At 45.6% G+C, this 14,244-nt stretch overlaps 1 protein-coding gene across 6 annotated transcripts in view; it reads right to left on the bottom strand.

The window, feature by feature from the left end:
- The window catches only part of Pisd (phosphatidylserine decarboxylase), a 46,658-nt gene that overhangs the window by 14,069 nt on the left and 18,345 nt on the right, over positions 1-14,244 (bottom strand). For 5 of the 6 annotated variants that reach the window (XM_052736295.1, XM_052736298.1, XM_052736299.1 and 2 more), the window contains exon 3: positions 11,080-11,255. In XM_052736295.1, the coding sequence (XP_052592255.1) occupies positions 11,080-11,255 (176 nt within the window). Of the gene's footprint in view, positions 1-11,079; positions 11,256-14,244 lie in introns of those variants that run through there. The other variant, XM_052736301.1, reaches the window with a different exon arrangement.

The following is a 14,244-nucleotide window of genomic DNA, read 5'->3' as shown; positions in this document are numbered from 1 at the left end:
CAGGCTGGTCGCACTCCCAGGTGGGAGGCATGAGGGAGTGCCTGGCACTTCACAGGGTCTAGCTCCTTGCTTGAGCTGGATAGTGGGAGAATATACAGACTAATCTGTCCTTTCCTCCTTTCCTTACATTGTGATCTTGTATCACACATTTTAAACAAATTCTAAGATGAGGCTAAAAGTCAGGAAGCAGTGCTAAGTGGGTGTCCTTGACCAGGCCAGCTTCCCCTGGCTGAGGTCTGGCCTCTGCACAGCTGCCTCCACAGCTCCTCAGACCATGTTTACATAATAAGCATCCTTGCTTATTTTTCTCAGGTGTATAAAACAGTATTTAAGACAAGAATTCATAGTGCAATGTACTTTAAAAGGATTTAAAGAAAAATAAAATACAACTCATGGAGATAAAGCTAATATAAAGATTAATAACTATTGGACAGAGGCATTCCCTATAGAAATGTACACGTGTTCACAGGGTTGGGAGCTGACTCGGTTGGTAATAAAGTGCTTGCCTCACAAGCATGAGGTCCTGAGCTTAGACCCCCAAAATACTCATGAACAAAACCTGGTATGGGGAAAAACCAAAACCAAGCATGCTGGCATGCACCTGTCAGACCCAGTGTTGGTGAAATGAAAGGGGTGCTCTGGAAGCTCACTACGTGGGGATTCCAGGAGAGAGAGACTGCGTCTCCAACAGTGGAAGGAGCCCAAGGCTGATACCTGAGGTTGTCTTTTGATCTCTACATGTCCTTTATCTGTGCCTGCACATGCACCTGTCCCTACCCCAAAATATGCACATAAATATACACACATTAAAAACAAAGTTCCGCCGGATGGTGGTGGTGCACACCTTTATTCCCAACTGAGGAATAAAGGAAGCAGAGGCAGGCGGATCTCTGACTCTGAGGCCAGCCTGGTCTACAGAGTGAGTTCCAGGACAGACAGGGATACATAGGAAGACCCTGTGTCAGAGAGAGAGAGAGAGAGAGAGAGAGAGAGAGAGACAGAGAGAGACAGAGACAGAGAGACAGAGACAGAGAGAAAGAGAGACAGAGAGAGAGAGAGACACACACACACACAGAGAGAGAGAGAGAGAGAGAGAGAGAGTGTTGGTTCACAGGAAATCAACATGTGTTATCAAACATATGGAAAGTTGAGGCAGGTGGATCATGAATTTGAAGCCAGCCTGGGCTACACGGTGAGACTGTCTAAAAAAAAAACCAAAATAAAACAAAACACCACCAACAAAATTATAGCACTTTGAAAGTTTTCCTGTTTACCCTCCTATGGTGGTCTGAATGAGAATGCCCTTCCTAGGCATGCTTTGTCCCCATCCCCAACTGGTGTTTGGAAGGATCAGTAAGTGTGGCTGTGTTGGAGGAGTTGCTCCAATTGTAGACAGGATATAAAGCTTGCAGCTGCTGCTCCAGCGCCATGCCTGTCTGCTTCCCATGATAATGATCATGGACTAACCTATGAAACTGTAAACAAGCCCCCAGTTAAATGCTTCTTTTTGTAAGAGTTGCCTTGGTCATGGTGTCTCTTCACAGCAATAGTGAAGGGCTCTTTCTAGCAAGCCCAAGCATGGCAAATACAGGCCCAAGCACGGCAAACATGGCACCAACAGGTTTTGCCCCACCCCCTTGCTAAACAGATTATATTCCTAAAGCTAGTGCCCAAGGTCTATTCCCTTATTTGGCCACTGACTCATATCTGAGACTAAATACCAACAATTAAAATTTATTAGTGGCTACACTGGCTAACCTGTCCAGCATGGACTTACCAACTCATCCTGCTCACCACGGCACAGACTTCCCCTTTTCTCCTGAAAAGTTCGCTCCTGCAGAAAACACCTGAAGCCTGCTTCTGCCTCTGTCAGATCCAGAGTCGATCCATGCCCCCACCCCCCACACACCAGGGTAATACATCTGCTTTGTACTGAGAATTTGGTGTCTGAGTGTATCCTGGACAGACTCAGAAGGACCTCCCCAAACCCCTACAAATAGCACAGTAATTAAGACACCCCCCCCTTTTTTATTTTGTATGAATGTTGTGTCCCAGAAGCCATCCATCTTAAAACAAAAAATAATTTAGCTGAGTGTGGTGACACACATTTTTGTTTGTTTGTTTGTTTGCTCATTGTTTTTCAAGACCGGGTTTCTCTGTGTAGCCCTGGCTGTCCTAGAACTCTCTCTGTAGACCAGGCTGGCCTTGAACTCACAGAGATCCGACTGCCTCTGCCTGGGACTGGTACTAAAGGCGTGCACTTCCTACCCGCTGAGTGGTGCACACTTTTAGTCATAGCATTCAGGATTCAGAGGCAGACAGATCTCTGAGTTTGAAGCCAGCCTGGTCTACAGAGTAAGTTCCAGGGCAGCTGCGCAGAGAAACCCTGTCTTGAAAAAACAAAACAAAAAAAATTATATTTTTTATGTGTTTGGCATGCATGTATGCATGTGTATCATATGCATGCTTCTGCCCACTGAATTCAGAAGAGGGTGACAGATCCTCTGGAATTGGAATTATGGTTGTGAGCCATCACCATGTGCCAGGACCCTCCTTCTGCATCCTACCCTGAACTCTCCAGCTCACGGGGCTGGGCTGCTCTTCCCTGTATAATCCAGCCATTTTGGTTGCCTGTTCTCTTTCTACCTTTGGGCCTCCTGGCTGCTGCACTTGGTTTCCCTCCCTCCCCTCTTCATTCTCTCCCCCTCCCACATGGTCGCTCAGTCTGCTCATGTCCACTCTGGACTCTCCCAGACGTCTCTGCCCTGACTATGCTCTCCCACATGTCTACAATAAACCTTTTTCTCCACCATGCCTAGCAGCCATGTTCTTTCCTTTCGTATGTATGTATGTATGTATGTATGTATGTATGTATGTATGTGTGTATGTACATATGTATTTATTTTATTCAGTATCCATATTCTCCTATAAAAAGGCTCTCAGCTCTGGTCAAACCAAGGGAAATTTCTTAGCTGGTTGTCAATGGTGGTGGTGGCGCATGCCTTTAAATCTAGCACTTGGGAGTCAGACGCAAGTGGGTCTTGTTGAGTTCAAGGCCAGCCTGGTCTACAGAGCAAGTTCCAGGACAGCCAGGGCTACAAAGAGAAACCCTGTCCCAAAAAACAAAGAAAACAAACAAAAAAAAACCTTGACAATTTCTTATAAGGTTAAATATATACTTAGTAAATGAACAAATATTTTTATTTTTAAGTAACATAAGAGAAATGGAGGAGCTGGAGTAATGACTGCAATTCGCAGCACCCACATGGTGACTCACAGCCATCTGTAATTCCAGTTCCAGAGGACCTGAAATCCCATGACTTTCAAGGGGCAAGGAACACATGTGGTGTGTACACACACATGCAAGCAAAACACTCATACACATAAAATAAGTAAATCTAAAAAAATAGAAATTTAAAAAGAAATGCAGGCCGGGTGGTGGTGGCGCACGCCTTTAATCCCAGCACTCGGGAGGCAGAGCCAGGTGGATCTCTGTGAGTTCGAGGCCAGCCTGGGCTACAGAGTGAGTCCCAGGAAAGGCGCAAAGCTACACAGAGAAACCCTGTCTCGAAAAACGAAAAAAAAAAAAAAAAAAAAAAAAAAAAAAAGAAATGCAGAGAGATTTGCCAATGTTTATATGTGATGTTCACACTGACGGTATGACATACACAGAAGAAAAGGCTGCAAACAACCCCCGGTCCACCAAGATGAAGGACCAAGAGTACTGTGTGGCACACCCTACAACGTCATACATGCTCCAGTTCTGAGTTAACTTTACCATGGTGCAAAAGGCACGCAGTCAGTACAAGCCAGACCTCACACTTGGTACTGTGATCTTCTCCTGGGCTAGTGGCATGCATTACAATAATACCTAAAGATGCTGTGCAGTGGCATGGAACCACCTCACCCAGTCAGCCAGAAAATACAAAGGCAAACAGCCAATATTGTATAATGTGCTGTGCTGCTGAGCCATGGCATTCAGCAGGCTTGATATGTTAAATACAGTTCTTACTGAAAACATTTTTAATCTATGATAGGTTTATCAGGAAACAAGTCCATCCTAAGTGGAGGAACATGTGCCCTACCTGGCAGGAGAAAGAAATGAACTACTAACATATGTGGTATTAAGACAAATTCTTTCCCTCTCCCCTCCCTCCTGCTCTCTCTCAACCAATGATCTGTAACTGGAAAACCCTCCCTTCGCAGAGAAACTTCAGGCCCATCAGCCTGTTGGAAACTGATGTCTTTACATCCACCAACGTAGGCTAATTGTAAGCTATTGCAGAGTATCATTTGAACTATGTAAAGATGTGCCACTATATATGCTGTAGTTGTTTAGTTATGTAAAGAGGTGTTACATTTGTTTCACCTTGTCTGCCTAAGGCACCTGATTGGTCTAGTAAAAAGCTGAATATCCAAAGGCTGGAGAGATGGCTCAGAGGTTAAGAGCACTGACTGCTCTTCCACAGGTCCTGAGTTCAATTCCCAGCACCCACATGGTGGCTCACAACCATCTGAAATGAGATCTGGTGCCCTCTTCTGGTATGCAGGAATATATGCAGACAGAATACTGTATACATAATAAATAAATCTTTTAAAAAACCCTGAATGTCTAATAGCTAGGCAGGAGAAAGGATAGGCAGGGCTGGAGGGAGAGAACAGAAATCTTTGAGAAAAGAAAAAAGAGAGAAGGGGGAGGAGAGAACAAGGGAGACAGGCCTGGGGCCAGAAGCCAGGCAGACACCAGCCAGCGAGACATAGAGAAGCAGTGAAAGTAAGATATACAGAAAGAAAGAAAAGCAAAAAGCCTCGAGGCAAAAAGTAGATAAAGAGAAACAGATTAAGTTAATGGAGCTAGCCAGAAACGTGCCTAAGCTAAGGCTGAGCATTCAAAACTAATAATAAGTCTCCGGGTCATGACTTGGAAAGTGATTGGTGGCCCAAAAGAAAAAGCCTGGTACAGTAAGCAGCTTCTAGGACCATGTCACTGCTGAGGAGAGGAATCGAATCATGACTGAAGCCAAGAAGCGCAACCAAGCTGGATGCAGAAAAAAGAGCTCATCAAATATCGCCCTCATCAACACTGACCAAGGTAAGTGGGCACTAGACACCAACTAATCTCTCAGTGGAATCTGAGGTAATTCAGGGACATCCAGAATCTCCTGCTGGATTCCTGGAGCACCTCGGGGAGGCTGACAGGGAGTTTACCCCAGAAAACCAGCATCTATTAAGATGGCTTCTGTCACACTGTTAGCCCCAGATGTTCACAGGGAGTTACAGAAATTAGAAGGGCTTGAGGGATTGAATAGGTCACAGTTATTGGCAACAGTCCTGAAGACTTTTAACATTAGAGATACTGATAGAAACCAAGAGTACCCCAGGGGACCAAATCAGCCTTGGGCCAGGTTGGAGAGGGGCCAGCGGACACTGGAAGAATGGGTGCCCACACAGGCAGGAAAAGGGAAGACAGACCCTCAGTCTCACAAGGTCAGACTGACAGGGCTAGGGCTCCATACCAGTGAGCCCCCAGGAGCCCACGGTCACAGGAAAAATAGGGGGAACATTCTCTGGTTCCTAGTGGATACAGGTGCAGCCCATTCAGTACTGTCCCAACCCGAGTCCCCTCACTAAGAAAAGAACCACCAAGGGGCCACAGAACCAGAACCTACACTTGGAACGCCACCCAAGAAGTGAACCCTGGATGAGGTACTGAGATTCATTTTTGTTTTGTTTGTTTTGGTTTTGGTTTTGGTTTTGAAGACAAGGTTTCTCTGTGTAGCTTTGGCACCTTTCCTGGAACTCACTCCGGGCTGGCCTCAATCTCCTAGAGATCTGCCTGGCTCTGCCTCCTGAGTGCTGGGATCAAAGGTGTATGCCACCACCCAGCTTATTTTATTTTATGTGCACTGGTGTTTTGCCATAGGTGTTGGGTCCCTTGGAACTGGAGTTACAGACAGTTGTGAGCTGCCATATGGGTTCTGGGAATTGAACCCGGGTCCTCTGGAAGAGCAGTCAATGCTCTTAATCTCTGAGCCATCTCTTCAGTTCCAACCCCTGCATTTTAAATTGGTTGCTAACATACATTAAAAGAATAATCACCGGGCGGTGGTGGAGCACGCCTTTAATCCCAGCACTCGGGAGGCAGAGGCAGGCGGATCTCTGTGAGTTCGAGGCCAGCCTGGTCTACAGAGTGAATTCCAGGAAAGGCGCAAAGCTACACAGAGAAACCCTGTCTCAGACAAAAAAAAAAAAAAAAAAAAAAAAAAAAGAATAATCAATTCTGTTAAAATATTGGCCCCACAGGCTCAGTTTCAACCTGTACCTCTGCTGGAATCAATGATTTGATTCTTATGATCTAAGCCAGTGGGTAATGTGACAGCTAAGGAAACACCATTTTGAACCACCCATCTACTTTAGCAGTCATTGGCCTCTGACCCAAATTCCTGAAAATCCCTTACCCCCTCCCCAGAACTGTGTAACTATTGTGAAATAATTAACCGCTTGTCCTGGTGTCTGTAAGCTCTTACTGCTATGGGCAGCGGAATGAGGCAGTTCCTCACAGAGCTGTACACTCTGCAGAAGTGGAGTAATTGTGATGTTCACCTTTGTCCACCGGCTTCAGTGCGCATGTCTGATTTGGCTTTGGAGACTGTGGTCCTGCTGCTACAATACATTTGGCTGATTATTATCTGTATTAAGTCTGTGGTCTTTCCTTAGTGGTCTCAAAGTCTGTAACATTTGAAAGAAGCAAAGGCTCTCTATCAGGACCATTTAATATTTTGATTTAAGATTCTGTGGTTCTGGTCAGCTGGTGCTGAAGAATCAGCAGTGATTAACAAAAGACCAGCACCACTTTACAGGCACCGGTGCTGGTCAGCTGGGGCTGAAGAATCAGCTGTGACAGATGAGAACAGCGTCACTGAAACCTTCTGGGAAGTGTTTCCTCAGGGTCAGGACACAGAAGCTGTGTTCCAGAAGTGGCCAAGGTTGCACCTTGTGCAAACAGCTGAACTTGGTAGTGTAAGAGTCACTCAGGTGGTACTGGTTTTGAAGGCATGAAGAAGTCATGGAGAGCAGTCATGTCTTGGCACTGTGTGATAGGGCTGGAGTCCCTGAAGAGAGAGCCCAGGAGAGTCTATTGGTGAAAGAGCAGTCCAGTTGCAGTAAAGACCTCAGCATTTTGGAGATGTCACTACTAAAGGAGAGCCATCAAGAACAGAGTAGCCGCCAGTCGTGGTGGTGCACACCTTGATCCCAGCACTCAGGTGGCAGAGACAGGTGGATCTCTGTGAGTTCAAGGCCAGCCTGGTCTACAGAGTGAGTTCCAGGACAGCTAGGACTGTTACACAGAGAAACCCTGTCTCAAAAACAACAACAACAACAACAAAACAAAACAAAACAAAAGGAACAGAACAGCCACAAGGTTAGGATAGCCTGAGCCTAGAAGACAAGCTGTATGTACTTTCTTTCTTTCTTTTTCTTTTTCTTTCTCTCTCTGTCTCTCTCTCTCTCTGTGTCTCTCTGTCTCTGACTCTCTGTCTCTTTCTCTGTCTCTCTCTGTCTCTGTCTCTCTCTGTCTCTGTCTCTCTCTTTCTCTGTCTCTCTCTCTCTCTCTCTCTCTGTCTCTCTGTCTCTGTCTCTGTCTCTCTCTCTCTCTCTCTCTCTCTCTCTCTCTCTCTCTCTCTCTCTCTCTCTCTCTCTCGTTTTTCAAGACAGGGTTTCTCTATGTAGCCTTGGCTGTCCTGGAACTCAAACTGTAGACCAGGCTGGCCTCGAACTCACAAAAGCCTGCCTACCTCTGTCTCCCAAGTGCTGGGATTAAAGGCATGCAGCACCATCGCCCAGCTAAGATAGAGTTTCTTAATAGACTTGCTTGTCATAAGACACAACTTGTTCCAGATCTCTTGACCCCAGCTTTTCTATTTTCTTCATCTTTTCATCTCCCGGTGCTCCACCTCAGGGAAGAACAGCCTACTGGTCCAGATCAGTTCCGGAAATAAGTTCTCTCTGCTCAAAATCCGTTTGGTTTTTGTTTGTTTGTTTTAACAGGCAGGGTCTGGCTTGAAAATAGCTATGCTAGCCTTGAATCTGCAGCAATCTTCCTGCCTCTGCCTCCTGTGCGTTGGAAACACAAGCATTACATGCTATACTATATTCGGCCCGTGTAATTCGTCATAAAATTGTTAAAATGCTTGACCTTCCTCCTTCTGTTGTAAAACCTCAACAGAATTACACAAAGTACCGAAGGAACCTAAGGTTCTTAGTCAGTGTCCTAGTGCTGTGACGAGACACCACAATCAAGGCAACTCTTATAAAGAAAACATTTAGTTGGGGCTAGCTTACAGTTCAGAGGTTTGCTCCATTATCATCCTGGCAGGGAGCATGGTGGCGTGCAGGCAGACATGGTGCTGGAGGAGCAACTCGGAGTTCTACACCCACATCCACAGGCATCAGGGAGAGACACTGGGCCTGGCTTAGGGTTTTAAAACCTCAAAGCCCACCGCCAGTGCTACACTTCCTCCAACAAAATCACACTCACTCCAACAAAGGCCACACCTCCTGATCCTTCTCAGGTAGTGCCACTCCCTAATGACCAAGCATTCAAATATATGGGGGCCATTCTTATTTAAACCACCACAGGTACTATAGCCATAGTCTTTAGATGTCTGACTCAAGAGCAGGCACAGTAGCTCATGTCTGTAAGCCAGCACTTAAGAGGCTCTAGGTCAAACAAACAAACAAACAAAAAAGAGGCTCTAGGTCAGCCTGGGCCACTTAGTGAGACCCTGTCACAGGCAAACAAACATGTCTGATATGAAAGATGAGAAAATGTTTTTATGGAGAGAAATTTTAGAATTATTTAAAAAAAAGCCTGGCTGCTGGCACACTAATAGGTATTAGTTAATAGAAACACGAGGATACTGACCACTCCCTCGTGTCCATCTTCTGGAAATCCAAAAAGTGCTATTTTTGGTAAAACAATATCATCCTATCCCCTCAGCTGTGCTGGTGATTTATGGCTCAATATAACAGCAACCATCAGCTTTTTAAGTGGGTGTTAGCAATTTGTACTCACTCAGGTCTTCCAACTTGCCTAGTGAACACTATTCCCCATGGAGCCACTCCCCAGCTCCCTTAATTCATTATTTTAAAAGTTCCACAATAATTAATAGTAACAACCGGGAAAATCTCTTTATTTGCAATTACAGTTAGGTAGGGAACGGGGATAAGGAGTGCTGCTAATTCATGTCTCTCCTTGTCCTGCTGCCACTCAGGATAGTGTCGACCGTGCACACTACTTTCTGTGAAATGAACTGCCGGCATCTCACGTGAAAACCCAGGAATCCTGTAGCCATGTTACTCAAGTAAGGATGGCTACCTAACTCCCACAGTTTAAACGCAGGTGTTTGAGACCTCATACCGCACAGGCACACACATCAGTGTCTCGTCAGTCTAGGCATGGCCTCTTCAAGTTACCTGACCCCATCCTTTTACAGCCATCCTGTAAACCATGGTGCACACCATTTCAGACCAGCTACTGCAGGGAATGAAGTAGGAAAATGACAAGTTTGAGGCCAACCTAAGCAACTTAGTAAGACTCTGGCTCAAGTAAGATTCAAAAGGACTAGAATACAGCTCAGTGGCAAAGCACTCACAGCATGCATGGCACCCTGGGTTCAATCCTCTGTGCCACAGAGAAATGGAGGGGCAGAGGGAGGAGAGGAAGGGAAGGGAAGAGGGCAGAAGAGGAGGAAGGGATGGAATGAGGGAGGGGATGGATAGAAATCTTTAACATTGGATTTTACTGGAGGAAAATGGTCTAAACCTCAAACACTCCAGAAACTATCCTGGAAGGAAGCTCATCACATACCAGTGACAACAAATACCAGCTACAGAGACTGTTTAGAACATGGAGGAGTATCATTTGTTTTCCCACCCAACTTGCCACTTCACACCTAAGGATGCAGAGGACCAGAGAGAAAGTGACATTTCCAAGTTCATACAGCTGGTATGTGGTGACCTGCCATCAGCATGATGGTGCCCTGCCACTGCCTTACACAGGATTCAGCTGTATTAGATAAACTATATGGAGGAAATCCTGAGAAAATCCAAATACCAGAAAGCCTCAGTCCTCAGCTTCAGCCTCAGTCCAGGCTCCGGGGACCAACCACTGGTCCTTTGATGAGTCAGGTTTTTCTTTTGTTAAATTATGGATGAAGAGAAGGCAATCTTGTGGGGCTTTTGAAAATATGTATGAGTATATACATGACACGTACGTGTGGCTATTGGAACAGAGGCTCAAGGTGGATGTCAGATGTTCTGCTCCACCGCCCTCCACCCTGTTTCCTTGAAGCAGAATATCTCACTGAACCTTGATCTAAGTTCAAGGCAGCCCCAGCAATCCTCCTGTGTCTGCCCCTCCCACGGCAGAAAAAGTTACAAGTCACATGACCACATCTAGCTTCGTAGTTGTGGGCTGGAGACCTGAACTCAGATCCTCATGCTTGTACATCAGATGCTCTTACTTGATGAGCCATTTCCCTGGCCCTAAAACTACATCTTTACATCATATTTCAATAGTTACTGAATGTCTACTGAATCAGGGGGTCACCTGGGCCAGAGAAAGCATTGGTGGAAAAGGTACCTCATTATGCAAGATGCATGGTTCAAGAATAGTGTGGCTGCCCTATCCCTGACCATGTAACAAACTGGTGTGGGGCATTCTGAGCACTAATGATAATAAAGAAATTTGACTCCAACAGTCTGGTTCCTGGTGAGAATGAATCCATATCACAAAAGGCAACAGGTCACCCTCCTCAGCCCCAGAACAAGAGCCAAGATGGCTGGTGGCAATACCAGTGCAATAAATGATCATAACAGCAAGCACTTTCTGCTCAGGTGCATGGGAAGACAAGTTTGACAGCACATCAAAGGTGTGACTCCCACAATAGTTCAAAATCCACCAGAGACATGAGCCCCAGGAAAGAAGATGTGATTTGTTCAAACAATTTCAATGGGGGCAATTTAGATAGTGACAGCTGTTTGAGATGCAAGCAGTTCACGCCCACTCAGTCCTACCTCCCAGTGACTAGCAAGTTTGGGTGGAATCTCCAACCCCAGCTTCTCAAGCTTCTGATCCCTGTACTTTTCATACTGCCGGTACCCCGCATAACCACCACCTGTTGCCAACAGGAAGGGCACAGGGCGCAGCAGGAACAAGGATCGGACTGGAGCAGTATGGATTTTTCTGGCACCTGTAACAACAACAACAACAAAAAAACAGATTCTGAGCCTGGGAGACAGAAGTAAAAATGAGGAGGTTACTGTTAACAATACTGCATATTAATAACTTGCCAAAAGAGAGTACATTTTGAGTACTTTTTACCAATAACAAAATAAGGAAGTTACACGAGATAATTTCAGTAATTTGCTGAATTATATCACTTTACTATGTATCTCAAGATAAGTGCATCAACGGTCCACCCTGCTGGGCAACCTGGTGGTACATGCCTATAATCCCAGCACCCAGGAGGGTGGAGAAAGGGGTTCAAGACCAGCCTGGACTGCACAGCAAGACTCTACCTCAAAAAAAAAAATAATGCTGTATACCTTAAATATATACAGTAAACAAACAAACAAACTAGAAATCCCAACAGCAAAGAGCAGATATGTGCCGCTGACTGGATGGAGGGAGGTAGCCCCACAGCACCTCATTTCAGTGGCTGGCTTTAGTTATTCGGTTTTGGTTGTTTTGAGACAGGGTCTCATGGAGCCTGCCCAGTCTTAAACTCACTGTGTATCTAAGACTGACTGATGCTCCTGCCTCTGACTTTCTAGCACTGGGATTGTTTGTGTTGGTCACCACAACCAGCTAATTCTTTTGGTTTTTTTTTTCTGTAGTACTGGGGACTGAACCTAGAGTCTTGAACATGCTTGGCAAGAGCTGCACCACTGAGCTACATTCTTAGCACTGGTTCTTTTTAAAAAATGTATTTATTTAATCTGTGTATGTGTGCACACACACAAATGTGTTGTACAGGTACCATGTGAATGCTCAGAATCAAACAGGTTATCAGATTTGGTGGCAAGTTCCTTAACCCACTGAGCCATTTCACAGGCTTGCTGGTTCTTTTTTATTTTTCTGGTTTTTTTCGAGACAGGGTTTCTCTGTGTAGCTTTGGAGGCTGTCCTGGAACTCACTCTGTAGACCAGGCTGGCTTTGAACTCACAGAGATCTATCTGCCTCTGCCTCCCAAGTGCTGAGATTAAAGACGTGTGCCGCCGCCGCTGCCGCCACCACCACCACCACCTGGTGCTGGTTCTTTTTTAAATAAGCAAAGGATGTCATAAATTTTGTCCATTGTCTAATCATTCCTAATGACCTCCCCCTTCAGCTGCTGAGCAAGATACCAGGATATATGGTTTTTGGTCTTAAAAAATCCCTTACTCTAAATACTTGGGGTTACACTTGGGTCCCAAATATCTGAGTGCCAGCTGGAATAAAGACTCAACAGGCTATAAACTGTGTCTGAGTGGTCATCTCTGGTGGACTCCCCACAACAAGAGCAAGATTTACCATTTGCTTTGCTCCTGAACTGCAGCTGACACCCACAGAGCACACTGCTCAATGTTTCCTGAAACCTTTTTTCTTTAAAGATTTATTTATTTATTACATATACAGTATCTGCCTGCATGTATGCCTGCGGGCCAGAAGAGGGCGCCAGATCTCATTACAGGTGGTTGCTGGGAATTGAACTCAGGACCTCTAGAAGAACAATTAATGCTCTTAACCTCTCAGCCATCTCTCCAGTCCCCCCTCCCCTTCTTTTTAAGGCAGAGTCTCACTCCATATCCCAGGCTGGCCTCAAGCTCAAGGCAGTCCTCCTGCTTCAGTCTCCCAAGTGCTGGGATTAGCACAGCCAGCTTCATTTATAGGCTTTTCTCTGGACTTTTCTTTCTTCCTTCCTTCCTTCCTTCCTTCCTTCCTTCCTTCCTTCCTTCCTTCCTTCCTTCCTTCCTTCCTTCCTCCTTCCTTCCTTCCTTCCTTCCTTTCTTTCTCTTTCTTCCTTCTTCTTTTTTTTTTGTACTTATATGTGTGTTTGTGTTCACATGAGTACAGATGATAGCCAAGTCCAGAAGAAGATGTCAGATGCCCCAGTGCTGACGTTACAGTTGGTTGTGAGTGACTAGGAGTTAGATAGGTCTTAGGTAGGCAGACAGGGAGAGGGGCCATGGCTTGGTAATAAAGGTGGCAAATTTCCAATATGGCCAGCTTCTTCCTCACCCTCCTGACTCTGAGACAAAAGCCTGGCAGCTTAAAACACGGCCTTATAGGCATTTTGTCTCCCTCCAGCAGGGCCCCTGCTGACGGACTAGCTCGACAAGTTCATGCCTGGCTCATGATCTACAACAGTTCTGGGCCAACCAACCATCTATCTTCAAACTGACCAACCAGAAATTAGGGGAGAAAAACTCTTCAGAGACTTAAAAACCCATCCCTTGAGAAGAGACTGGGTTTTTTGGCTTCCTGAGTTCTCCCTCTGCTTTCAGAGCATTCTCTTCTCTGTGTGTCCGCTGCATGTGTGTCTCCTCACTCCCAGTAAACTCCTCTCCTCAGCTCCTGATTCTGTCTGCAGTGTCTGCTCATTGTGCTTGAGATTTTTCCTTTAACTGGCAGGAGAAATGCACTTGATCGAGACTCCTAGACTGTAGCATTTTAGAGGCTCGTCCAGGATTTCTTCTGAGGAACACTGACTCATCAAGGTTAGAAATCAGACTAAACACTGAGAGGATAGGAAGGTGTGTCTGTTAGGCTGCTGCTGGTACTGGTCCGTGTCCTAGAATGGGATTGGTAATTTTATTTTCTTCTTTCTTACAAGAAAGAGAGTGTGTACCCTAGGAAACCAGTGAAACTGTTCGGTGACCAGAAACCTGTGAAAAGATACTAAAACTAACCTAGGGTCTGGCTCCACAGCAATGCTGCACCGTCTGGTCACTGACCCCGGTGCATGAAGGAAGGACATTTATAGGGAAATAGTTCTATGTGGAAACAGACAAATCTTTGGCTTTTTCAAAGCACCTGAATCTCCTATCCTGCCTCTTCTGCCTGCTTGGGACTGAGACAGGCAAACTGCTGTTTTGAACTTAAATCGGGTGTTGGTAAAATTCTTCTCTCCCTCTCTCTAGAAAAAAGTAAGCTATCTGAGAGGCCTCCAGCTGATAAGAGCTTCTCTGCTCCCCTGA

The sequence above is a fragment of the Peromyscus californicus genome, unplaced genomic scaffold (genome assembly GCF_007827085.1).
Source record: "Peromyscus californicus insignis strain IS unplaced genomic scaffold, ASM782708v3 Scaffold_13__1_contigs__length_99412109, whole genome shotgun sequence".
NCBI classification, from domain to species: Eukaryota; Metazoa; Chordata; class Mammalia; order Rodentia; family Cricetidae; genus Peromyscus; species Peromyscus californicus.
This window is presented reverse-complemented; position numbering and strand designations above follow the sequence as displayed.